At 35.4% G+C, this 13,634-nt stretch overlaps 1 protein-coding gene across 1 annotated transcript in view; it reads right to left on the bottom strand.

The window, feature by feature from the left end:
• SNTG1 (syntrophin gamma 1) overlaps positions 1 to 13,634 on the bottom strand; it is an 895,276-nt gene that overhangs the window by 246,456 nt on the left and 635,186 nt on the right. Inside the window, exon 9 of the mRNA XM_031669313.1 lies at positions 7,417 to 7,546. Coding sequence (XP_031525173.1) covers positions 7,417 to 7,546 — 130 coding nt within the window. The remainder of the gene's footprint in view (positions 1 to 7,416; positions 7,547 to 13,634) is intronic.

The raw sequence follows: 13,634 nt of genomic DNA, 5'->3' as shown, positions 1-13,634 counted from the left end.
CCACGTCCCTGCAAAAGACATTGTCTCAATCCTTTTTATGACTGTATAGCATTCTATGGTATATATGTACCAAGTTTTCTTTATTTAATCTACTATTGATGGGCATTTGGGTTGATTCAATGTCTTTGCTATCATGAACAGTGCTGCAATGAACATACACATGCATGTGTCTTTATAATAGAATGAGTTATATTCCTTTGGATACATAGCCAGTAATGGGATTGCTGGATCAAATGGTATTTCTGCTTCTAGATCTTTAAGGAATTACCACACTGCCTTCCACAATGGTTGAACTAATTTATATTCCCACTAACAGTATAGATGCATTCCTTTTTCTCTGCCACTTTGCCAGCATCTGTTGCTTCTTGACCTTTTAATAATCACCATTCTAACTGGCCTGCGATGGTACCCCATTGTTGTTTTGATTTGCATTTCTCTAATGACCAGTGATGTTGAGTATTTTTTTTTTCATGTTTGTTGAATGCATGAATGTCTTATTTTATGAGGAGACTGTTTATGTTCTTTGCTCACTTTTTAATGGTTTTTTTTTCCTTGTAAATTTGTATAAGTTACTTGTAGGCTCTGGATATTAGGCCTTTGTCAGATGGATAGACAGCAAAAAATTTCTCCCATTCTGTAGGTTGTCTGTTCACGTTGAAGATAGTTTCTTTTGCCATGCAGAAACTCTTTATTTTAATTAGATTCCATTTGTCAATTTTTGCTTTTGTTGCAATTGTTTCTGGCATTTCTGTCATGAAATCTTTGTCCATGTCTATGTCCTGAAAGGTATTGCCTAGATTTGCTTTTAGGGATTTTAGTTTGGGTTTTACATTTAAGTCTTTAATCCATCTTGAGTTAATTTTTGTATAAGGGGTAAGGAAGTTTCAATTTCCAGAAATGGATAGCCAGTTCTCCCAGAATCATTTATTAAATAGGGAATCCTTTCCAAGTTGCTTCTTTTTTCAGGTGCACTATATTTTTCTAAATTTTCACCTTCAATCTTCCAATATTTTTAGACATTGTCTTGTAAAAAATATATTTTATATTTGGATATCTTACTGTATGCTTACTATTTGTTCAACCTACTCTAGTTTGCTTTCTGTTTTTATTTTTTTGTGAACTTCTTTTAGTACATATTAGCATTATTTTTTCACTTATTCCTTTGTTAATTTAGAAGATACACATTCTGGCAATTTAGTTAGGGCTTTCTCTAGGAAACAAACAATCCATTTTGACATAACAAAGTTTAATATTATTACATTTGCTTTGTGGATATTTTTGATATTGCTTTTGTAATATATTGTAATTCTGTTAATTTATCTAAACACCACAAGAAAGTTTGCCATGTTAATACAAACAATGTTCATCTAGATTCATCTACATATTTATTTTGTCCTGTACTATTTACTCCTTCTCACATCTCCAAGCCTCTATCTGGCATGATTTTTCTTTGCCTGAAATAGCACCCTTTACTTTGCTCCCTACCTGGTTGATGGCTTCAATTATACTTTAAACCTCAGCATCACAAAATACACCTTTGTAACAAACCTGCACATGAACTTCCTATTTCTAAAATAAAAGTTGAAAACAAAAGAAATTAAAAAAATAGAACACAGAATCTGATCCATCATAGTCAAGTATTCAATAAATATGTGTTGAATAAATAAAAAATACAAAAAAATTAAAAGTACCTTGAAAATGTCTTTTAGTAAATCTTTGTTTTGTTGAATTTTCTTTATTTTTATATTTGTCTGAAAATAAATTTATTTTATCAGGACTTTTAAAAAATATTTCCAAGGTACAACAAACTCAGATAGCAGTTATTTTCTTCCACTACTCTACAAATATCATGTAGTTGTTTTGTTTCTTACATTTTGTTTTCTATTAAAAGTATCTATTGCTTCCAGTTAGAGCCAAGAAGGAATAAAACCACTGCAGCCATCTCTCCCAGCGATCATACCTCAATACGCTAGATAAAATGCAAAAGAAAACTATCTGAGAATATTGTACAATAAATAATAGTAAGAACTTTGTAGAAAGAAGTAAAAATTGAATAATGACTAATATGGCAACCAGGAGTTTCCTGTTTTTATTTTGTTTTCCCTTTCTTTTTCTCGCTTCCTTTATTTCCCAGCATGGACTTGAAGTCAAGACAAATTAAGTCATGGACAACAAAAACTTTGAGAGAGCGTGTCCTACTGATCAGAGACCTGGGAAGAGGCCCCTGTGAGCCAGCAGCTATGGAAGACTTCTCTGTAACTGTTCCTTTGTTTTGGCTCCTGAGCTGACTCCAAGGCCTGCTGGCCATGCAGCTGCTGCCATGGAGCCTGGGGCAGCTAGGCCAGTTGGAAACCTGGAGAGAAAATCCACCCTCAATGTAAAGGATCTGGAAAAATTAGTTTCTGTGACATGAAGGATCCCCATTCTTCTCTCCTTTTCTCATGCTGTTTTTTCCAGTCATGAGGAAATGTGCATCAGTACAGGAAACTAAACTCTGAGAAAAGTCTTGGATTTCTGGACAGAAGACCAAAGAGAGTGATGCTGGGATCCAGTGAGAGTGGGGAACTCCCACCTAGGAGGGAAGGAAAGGAAGCGATATCCCAATTTTATGTGTGAACTGCGAGAAGCTCTGGGTCCACCCCAAGCAATGCATGTGTAGAACACCCAAATGGCGAAGCAAAGGCTTTGAAACTGAGCTGCTACCATAGACACTGCACAAAAATCAGACAGAACTGTCTAAATCTAATCATGTTGTTCACCTGCCGGATAGTTCTTGTGGTAGGCCAAAAATGCTCCTCCCAAAATATCCACATCAAAAACCTAGAACTGGATAAAGGATCCTCGCAGATCTACTTCAGTTAAACATCGTGAGGTCAGGCTGGAATATGTGAGTGGGCCCTGGGACCAATGACAAGTGTTCTCATAAGTGACACACAGAGAAAGAAGCAATGTAACCACAGAAGCACAGGTCTATGTGATGTGGCTGTGAGCCAGGGAATGCTGGCAGCCACCAAAGACTGGGAGAAACAAGGCTTCTCCACTACAGAGTCCAGAGGGATGTATCCTGCTGGCTTCAGATTTCAGACAAATGGGCCACAGAATTGTGAGAAAATGAATTTCTGTTGTTTTAAGTAACCAAGTTTGTGGTAATTTGCTTTGAAATTGTTTTAAGAAAATTTGGAATTTTAGGAAACTAATACAGTTCCCTATTGCTGTGTAACAGAATATCCCAAAACTTTGTGACTTTAACCAAATATTTATTATCCTATAATCTCTGTATGTCAGGAGTCCACATGTGGCATAGCTGGGTCTTCATCCTCTGTTTTGTTTTTGTTTTTGTTTTTTGTTTTTGACTTTCTCCCCTACTCTCTAACCTCTACCCCCGCCCCCACCGACCTGATGCTGTGGGAGGGATCGGCCCTCAAAGAAGTGGTGGTGCATGCTGGGCCCAGCCTTCTTGCCCACCCTCACTTTCCAGGGCAGAAAGGGTCCAAGGTTATAATAAGAAGTAAATAGCTTGTCTGTACAGCCTGTGCTTGTGTGGTGTGAGATGGAGTGCAGGGTAGGGAACAGCTGGCATGGGCCTCTGGTTGGTACATCTTTGTGTGTTGATCCCTGAGGTGACTGGTGTGTGCTGAGCCCTCAGCATGTGATTAGTGTGGGTTAGCATGTACTGGATTTCTCAAAAGGCTCTCAAGGGTCATCTGCTATCTCATCTGAAGTCTTGTAAGAGAAGCGTCTGCTTCAGAGCTCACTATGCAGCCAACGGACATGGAAGGTGATCCCATAAGGGTATAAATATCAGGAAGTGAAAATCATGGGGGAGCATCTTACTAACTTACCCATCAAAGTCTGATGATTCATATCCCTTATATATTATGCCAAATATATTTACTTATTTCCAAGGTTCCCAAAAACTTCACCCTATTACAACATTGCATATTTTAAAGTCTTCAATTATTTAATATGAAGTAATCATGGAAATAAAAATTGATAACTTTCTACTAATACTTGTTCCTATAGCTGGTGAAATAATGAATGAAAAAAAATTGGTAAATTATTAATTGGAATCAATTAATCTTTCTTACAATTTATAAATTTTACGTTTTAGAATCTACTCAAGTCCACTTTACCTAAAATAATAGATACGGGGAGTGAATGCTCATCTAAAATAATAGCAAATGCTCATTATTTGAGTGCTGGTTAAGAAATGAACTGAACCTCACCTACCCCACAACAGCATAGCCTCTGCCATGCTTCGCTTTCCAATGTGAGAGCATAGAATTTGAATAAAGTGAGTTGAAACCTGTGCCAATACAGCTTAAGACAAGTCCCTAAAGCCTTCACGCTCTTTCTACTAGACATCATTCACTAAATATCAAATATTAACAACTATTGTAAATATTTTGGAGCCACTCTGAATAATGATAAAATATAATTTTACATTGTCAGTGTGTGTCTAGGTATTTTTTAACCATTATGATCAATTATTTCTGGAAGAAGAATTTTTTCAGATAGCAACTATAATTATATAGAATTTTTAAAAACTAGGTATGAAAATCCCAGTCTCATAAGATTACTTTTAGAAACTAATGAGCAAAGAGAAAAGAAAATGATCAGTACATTGACTAACACAGGTTGTTTTTTGGTTTTTGTTTTTGCTCTCTTTTATCCTTCCCCTGTCTGTTCTCCAACTAGTTTACAACAAAATGTGATTCATTATTAAAAAGTTTATATACATATGTATGTCTTATTTCAATAGCACAATTTTTAAACTGTCAAACTTATTATTTTATATGCATTTTAATCCTTTTTTCAGTTTTATTTTATGCCTGATAATCTCTTGAGTGGAATTTCTTTAAATATTTTATCACAATATTTTTATTTCTGCACCCATTATTAACAAACTATTCAAGTCAGACTTACACAAGCCTTTACTCTCGGCATATTGGCAAATAAAGAAAAAGTTCTATATCTTTCCATAAGGTATTATTTCCAGTATATCTTTAGAATTAAAAAAAAAGTAAGAGAAGTAGAACTGATATCTTACTATCCTAATCAAAAGTTTTCCTAGCTACTCTTTCTGCCTAATTTATTTCTTTATGCTAATCAACCATATTGTTTCATCAATGCATTGTGCCTTCTCCAAAGTCAATGTGACTTTCACATTTTTTATTGCTATGCCTAGTAACTTTTCAACATTTATGTAGTACTTTCCATATCAGAGTACATTGTAACCTAATTCTTTTGAATGGAAACTGATTACAAGAACAAAAGAACATGTAATTAGAATATAGAAACAGGAGGTGAAAGAAGAAATACATAACTTTTAATATTCAACAAACATATGGATCTCCCAACAGTTAAAACAATAGTATAGGGGAATCATTTGCTTTCCTAAGTAAGATGGTGAGCACTTAATACAAGGATGAAAAGCAAGCAGTAAAATGTGGCTTGTCCCTCCTTAGGCTTACAGAAGGTAGAGATATTTGCATCTTCACTGTTTTGTTATTGCTGTTGCTTTTAACTAAAGCATTGACTTTTCAAATGCTTGTCAGCTGAAGCACAGCATTCTAACTGAATAGACCGTTTGAAGAAATACAACATGACAGTATTCCCAAGATTTTAGGTCAATGCAAATTTGGATCTAGGTAAGGAAAAAAAAAAAAAAAAAACTTTGGGTTTAAAGTTTAACATTGTGTTCTTTCAAAAACATTTGTCTCACAAATATAAGTTCATAACTTGTTTTTAAGAAACTAATCGTTTCTGTAATAAATTCCCTAGCCTCATGCGGTATTTTTCTGTGTTTAACTCTAGAAACATCCATGTAAGTCAGTCGAAGGAGAGGAGACAGTCCCTAGAGAAACACTGCATTTCTTTTCCATTTTATTTTCTTTGTTTTTCAGTCATTCTGAAACCTATGCCCTCTTGTGCAACCTCAACTCTAATGTGGTGACAACACTGGATTAGCAAGGGCGGGCTGGGAGTGAGCGCTCACTCTTGCCCAAGCTAGGCACACCCATGTCTAGCCTCCTTGTTGAGGGAGGACCCTGGGTAAGGCTTGGCATATTTGCACCTATCCTGGAATCACCAAAAAGAAAAAAAGAAAATCTGTTTTTATTCACACTGGAAGCACATTTCCACGTGTATCAAATAACCAAAAATTCAAAAGGTAGGGTGACCCAGAGTTTTGAAAATTATCTATAGAAAGAGACATATCATCCACGAAGAGTGAGGGGTAAACTGCACAGCCAATTGGAAAACACTTAGCATGGCATGGTAAAACTGACCATGCACATATCCCATGACTGTCAACCCTATTCCCAGAGCATCCCATCACCGTATGCATGGCCATTATGATGGCATTGTTTGAAATAGCCATAGACTGGAAACAAGACAGTTGCCTTTATTGGCTAGTGGTCCTCCTGTCGTTTTAGAAAGGTATAGTCGCCACAATCCCTTCTTATGTTTCAAAGCAAAGTCTACTCTGTGCAAGGATACTTCGATCTGAAGGGTCATTTACACAAGAACAATTTTGTGTGTTCACGTGCTGGTGACAGAGTTATGTATTTCTGCTTGACCATTTGTATATTAGACTCCCGATCACCCTTAGGACTTCTGAAATGCCTCAACATAGCATGAACAATTGTGGACTGAGGAGAGAATTAACAAGGAGAGATGATGACAAGTACTTTTTCTAAAACAATTATTATTAATGATGCCTAGATTGATATTCGGTAAGCTGAGGTTTATGGTTTTGTATATTTTGTTAGATTATATTTCTCATAGAAGTATTAATAACAGGGAGAAAGAATTGTTTAGGTTATTAAAGAGTTAAAATAATGCGAAGATAGCTACAATAAAGAGACACAGGAATGTGGAAGGAAGAAACGGTTGTAGTGGAAAAAGAGAAAATGCAGAGAAGCCATTTCTAATAATACAGACCAGGCTCTACCTAATGTGAGATAACGGCAATCTTCTGACTCTTCTGACTGTTTCCTTCAGTCTCTATGCTAACTCTTTCGTCCTAGCCTACTACTCCTCAAACCTTCCTAACTGTAATTCTAAGATCTCTAAAGGTAAACCAATAATGCTGTCTTGAATTCCAGTATTATATTAGTCCAGAACGATTTTATTTAAATATATTTAGCGATTATATGCTAACTACTTGTTTTCATTTGCTTAAGTACTGTGGGGATTTACGATGCTTATTAATGGAAATCTATGCAAATTATTGAACCATAAATTGGGCTAGAACTCTCAATTTTCTTTCAATAAGTATTCCAAAATTGCTTTCATAATGAATTCTCATTCTGAGAAGAACACTAAACAATTGATGTGAAGTTACATATATAATTGAAGGATTTTATAACGCCTGATAAACCCTGGCTAGGTATTCCTTGAATCATCACTTACATTGTGCTTTGTGAGATTTGAAATATTAGTTGCTATTGCTTGTAGCCAGTCAACGCAGTCTTCAGCAGAGAGGCACTGAATAATCCCACTGCAGACCCCATCCACAGCAATGACTTGAAAGGCATTCTGCCTGCAGAGGTTCAGAACAAATCAGATCAAAACATACTGTCATTGATCTATTTGCAACTCATAATAGTATCTGTTGAAAAGCTTATCTTTGAAACAATATAAATATCAGCCTCCAAATTCATATTTGGTTACCTGACTTTATAAACATCTCTGTTTTAAATGAAACACTGAAGATAGACCCAAATGACATACAATTTCAATTTAGTAGGAAGCATCTTTAGATTCAGGTAACTATGGAGAAACTTTGACTTCTAAAACATACAATATGTAAATGAAAGAGAATCTAAGAAATTTTAGATGCATTCTTTTCCCAGTTTGCTATAACATTATGCATAGTTTACTTATTATTTAGGCTACCTTTGTCTCCTCTTAACATTTGTCAATGCATTTTCTGACTTAGAAACATCGCAAACACAGGCAATAAAACATTCAGCGTGACATTAAAAAGTCACTTGATAACATGAGTGGCAGCACTTTATCCATTGTTCTCCACCCTCATTCTCAGTCTGTTCATCTTCTCAAAGATGATTTGGAACAAGAGATTCATACCTCCTTTCCAGGTCTAAATGATCATGCTCTCCATTTGCATGGATGCTGAAAATTTCATTAACATTAAACTTTTTTCTTAAAATGTTATGATCAGTCTAAGCATTCTGAAAGTATATTATTGACTTTTGTTTTTGTTGTCATAGACAATTAAATGATGCTTTTTAAAATTGTTCACAAAAGTGCTATTGAATTTAAAAGTTTGCCCTATAGTTTCAGTGACTTCGTTACTTCCAGATATTTTAATATTTAGATATAAACTTAATGGACAGGAATATATAAAATCCCAAAATGGATGGAAACCAGCCAAAGTCTCATGCTTAAGAATTACTTCATTGTGCAACATGATACACAAACTATATTTCAATTCCAGTCAATTATGAATAGAAAACTTCTGCAATTCAGTATTCAAAATGCTATGTAAAATGTATAAATTTATATGTTTTCTCCAAACAAACACCTTTCCTGGCTCTTCTACTAGACATTTGTGGATATAAAACATGAGTTTAATCCCCAAACAAAGAAAATCCGGTAGAGCGTGTCTGACTTAGGTCTCCTGCTAGATTTATGCCACTCTGCCTTCCTGTCTCAGAACTGGGCACATGGTAAGGCCTTGGGCATTCACAACTCTGAGGGTTCAAATTGTCAATATTTTTAGAGAAACTGGTTCTCATATTTTGGACACAGCACTGTATAATGAAAACAGGGATGTGCTCAGATATACGTTTTTGTTTTCTTTTAAAAATACATTAAAAGAATTTCGGAAGTATAACTATTGTGCATCTCTTTGAAATAAAGTTAGTTTGATTTTGTGACAGTGTACGCATTGAATGAAAATAATGTTATAATTTCACACGATATTTTTAGCTTTCATTCTGATGTTTAACAAGTAAGATGTTTAAAGTATTCAGACAGAAGTTTAACCATCCATAGAAAATGAGAAATAATTGGAGTTTAGTAATACATATTTCTTTCTGCTCACTGGTTGTAACCACTGCTTCATTTACCATAAATTAAAGCATATCTTGATCATGTTTGTCTTCTCTGCTTTAAATGAATAACAGCAGCTAGATATTTTTAGCTAATAAAAGTCAGTACACTTAGATCAAATCTTCAATCTATGTAATTATGGATGCTACATAGTCCCTACATAGAATAATTGAGGGGCTGATCTTTTATGAAACTAGACTTGTAAGTTAATACATATCAATTTTTACATTCTGTTTCAACTTTTCAAATATGGAAACTCTTTCATGAACATAAGTGAAACACTTGAACAGTTTATTTGATTACATATGACCACTGATAGAATAAGTTGATCATAAAAATTACAGTTATCTGGGGCCTCTATTACTAAGTAAAGAAGGTTATTAGTAAACTAGCTCACTTAGTTGTGCCTCAATTTCATCTAAAGTGAGAAGAATTTACTGTACATATTTAACAAGTATTTTCTGAATAACTGGTGGATCTAAATACTTTAATATATGGATGAAGTTCTATGTATAATATTCCCCTGAATAATCCATCAATATGGTCTTGATTGCAATATTTCAGTGTTAAAAGAAAACGTACCCACATAGAATTATTGTCTCATCAAGCACTAGGGAAAAACTGCAGTGCTTTTGTTTTTATTTGTAGCTTTTAGAAAATGTAATTCTAGATAAACAATAAGAGTTAATATTTATTATGGAATTAATAGACTCCATTACCCATTAATTTAGCATTGTGAGACATTAAACTTTTACAGCATTAACAGTAACCTTATGGATACCCAGACAAAACTATGTGTCTTAGTCTTAGTTATATATATATACACACACGCAAAAATTACATCACTGAAGAGTTAGTCCGAAGTTTTTTGTTCAGGCTTATTTTTCCACTGTCCACTTATACAGTTTTCTAAAGATTCTTGGTAACTCTTCTGGCAGTAAAAAGTATTTTCAAATGTTGCTCAATTTCAAAGTAGGTTTATTCATTTAAAATACAAATTTAGTCTTCCTTGAATGAAAAGTATACTGCTCACTATATAAATTCATGAATAATTTTCAACCTAACATAAGCGATCAAATAAATATACATCATTTCTAATTAATACAGTTTGTGATTCCTGTTTTGATTCATTGTTGATTTTACCCCACAAGAGGACATGTACTTTTATGCCACAGAGATTAAAATGTAAAAATTTGGAGTGGCTGGAATGAGCATGAGTTCTGGGAGCTCACCATGGAAAAACAGGCAGACTCAGAATGAGGTGGGCTTAAAGTCTGCAAGGAACCACTGCAGAACTCTATGTAGAGGACCACAATGGCTAGATTTGTGTGGCTTGGGTGGTCCTGTTAGACCAGCGAGGGAAGGACTCTCACTGGTAAAACTTGAGGTGATATGAAACTGAAATAAACCTATATTAGTGAGAGTGAAGATGAAGCAACTTAGTTCACTTAGTTGTGCCCCAATTTCCCCTAAAAAATGAGAACGATTTACAGATTTAACAAGGATCTCAGTACTTTCACATATGGTTGAAGTTCTACGTATAATTTCCCCCTTAAAGGCATTAGAAATGACGTGATTCAATAACTGCTTTTTTAAATGAATTATGAAGGAGTGAGTAGAATCAAAACTGCTCCACCATGTTGGGCTAAGCAGTGGGATGGCTTGGCTGGGGCAGGTAAGGGAAAGCAAAACTTTTAAAGAGGAGATAATTAATCCAAAATAAAATGTTCAAAGCATGAAAAGCGTAGTATATCCAGAGAAATATGTGTTGTCTGGCATATTGTGTGTGGATCTGAAGAAGAGGCAAGTCATGAAGTTGGTGATTGGACAAGGCAAAATCAGTGATAATTCACATATCTTGCTGCAACTTGATCCTGAGGGTCAGGGGAGCCAGTGGAGACATTGAAGCACTGGAGGAAAAGGGTCATGCTTATATTTTAGAAATCTCTCTCTGTGGGGTGAAGGATATGGAGAAAAAGTGAGAATAAAGTCTGAGGGATGTGAGAAGGGTATTGCAATACACAAAAGGAATTATGAGAAAAATCAGTCTCAGAGTGGCCCCGTGTGAAGACGGAACATTGACTCATTTACTTGATTTCATTATCACTTAATTGGTGGGAGGATGCTAATCAAGGAAAGGAAGAAATAAGAAGAGGCCCCTCGGGTTTGTGACTGTAGCGTTTTACTCTGTCTTATTGAGTGTAATCCACACACAGCAGGCCTGAGTTGTTTCTTCCCTGTGTGCACTACCTTAGTTCACTGCTGTGTCTTCTCTTTAATTTTTCAGGCACAAACCTAAGCTGTTTAGGTACATCAGGAGCTTTTTCAAGTTATTTTTTGTGACTTATTTTCCAGACCTTAAATTCACTAGATGTTTCATGAGTTGAAACCACATAACTCATCATTCCCTAAAGAAGTCCTGCACTTTATGCAACAGTGTCTTTCTCCCTGGTACTCTTTGTGTGAAATGCCCATCTATGCTCCTTCAACATCTCCAAGGTCCTTGCAAGTCAGTTAACACTGGGAAACTCTCTGACCCGCAGTTCCTCTAGTCGTGAAATGAGGAAGGCAACACATATTCTGCACACCTCAGGCTGTATTTTGAAGGCTATAGACTGGACTTCTTAAGAACTGAAAAATCTGTCAAAAATACCAGTTGTGTTATTTCTGCCTGTCAAAATCCATTTCAAATTTTAAGAAGTTAATTCAGGTGCCATCTATTCCATGATATTTTCTATAACCCTTGTATTTGGAATGAATCTCTTCCACTTTAGTGCCCCTAGACTTCCTGATTCCTTTATTGCAACATTTGTTCTCTGTGGTATTAAACATGTTTGTGTAACTGCTAAATCCTGTTCGATCTTACTAAGCTGCTAGCTCCTTGAAGGAAAAGCCATATATGCTATTTTATACCTCTCATAGCATTAGCACAGTACTCGGAGACTTTAATCTGTAAGTAAGGAACAAAAACAAACAAGTCCATCTCCATTTTACTTTCACAATCCACTGCTTTTGCTAACTTGATATCTAGTGTTGTCCAAGACAGCTCCACTGTCAGACTTGAATTCTCACATTTCTGTTCTTTAACTATAACCTCTTCGTTTCCATCACCACCAAATTACCCTATTATTTTTCTGATCTTTCTTAGTCCTTCCAATTACCCTAGTTCATATATCTATTCAGGATCTAGCTGCATTGCCTAGACTGAGCTGCCTGTTCATCCATGCAAATTATGTGTTAATTTTGCACTTTAGAATTTCCTATAACTGTGACCTCCAGTCACTCCAATCTTACTACTTCCCAGCCCTCAATAACTCCAATTTAACTAAACGAATATCCTTTTCTTCCTGACATGGCAGGGTTCCCTACCAAAAGTAATAAATTGTGCAAAGAAGCCCCAGTACAATTGATCTCTGGGACCCCAAGATCCTTAGTTGCTCTTGTCTACTTTGCTACCTTTCTCCCCTCACGGAAGCAGGTATTACATATGCAGATGCTTACCTGAACATCATTTTATTTATCTCTTCCTGGATAATCCTAGTCACATAACAGCTCTTCCATAATTTCTCTGTCCTTCTATTCCTGAATCCTGCCATTTCTAGGGCATTTGAAACAGAAGGCATTGCCATGCAAATTTTGAATATCTCATCACATCAGCAGAAGCACTACATTATATACCTTTAACTTATATTCGGTTAAAATTTATGGGCTTCAAAAATACATATTCTACCATTTGATCAAATGTAAATTTTATTCTGTGACTAAAGCCTAACAGAATATATATACTTCTTCAAGGATTATTTCTTTATCTTTCTATTTTTTCAGTTTTCCAGAGTTATTCAAGCACCCTGGAATACTGTTCTGCTCTGACTATGGCAAAATTAAAATTACTATTAATTAATAGATTCATATCATTAATTAATAGACTCATTAAGTAAGTGTGTTATAATAAACTGGAAAAATGAAACAAATAACGACTCTTTAGCAAGATAATTTGCCCTAGATTGAAATAACTATACAAAATTGATCTAGAATTTTTCAAAGGAAGTGTGGACTTTTCCAAAGAGAGTTATATATTTTAAGGGGATTATGACAGTTTCTTTTTAATCCCCTACATAATTGTGTAAGAACAAGTGAAGAGGTTTATGCCAGAGGAAGGAATATTTGCATGACTTATGGAGAGGGTCTTAATGGTATTTAGTTGATGTTTTCTAAAAATTATTTATTGTTCCTGAGTTACATACAGACCAGTCCTTGTGGACCTCCTGACCAATCTGTGAAAGTGGAATGCAATCTGTCCAACTTCTGTATCCACTTTTGAGAACCACATGCCACATCATGATGATGAAACTGAAGGGCAACGGCCGCATCAGACGTGGGTGCTGTTTCTGTTTATGAGCATATTTGCCATTGAGTCTTCCTTCTCTGCCAGGCACAGTGGCTCATGCCTGTAATCCCAGAACTTTGGGGTGCCTACGCAGGCAGATCACTTGAGGTCATGAGTTTGAGACCAGCCTGGCCAACATGGCAAAAACCCATCTCTAATAAAAAAT

This window comes from Papio anubis, chromosome 8, assembly GCF_008728515.1.
Source record: "Papio anubis isolate 15944 chromosome 8, Panubis1.0, whole genome shotgun sequence".
NCBI classification, from domain to species: Eukaryota; Metazoa; Chordata; class Mammalia; order Primates; family Cercopithecidae; genus Papio; species Papio anubis.
The sequence above is the reverse complement of the archived record's forward strand: the minus strand, read 5'-3'. Positions and strand labels throughout refer to the sequence as shown.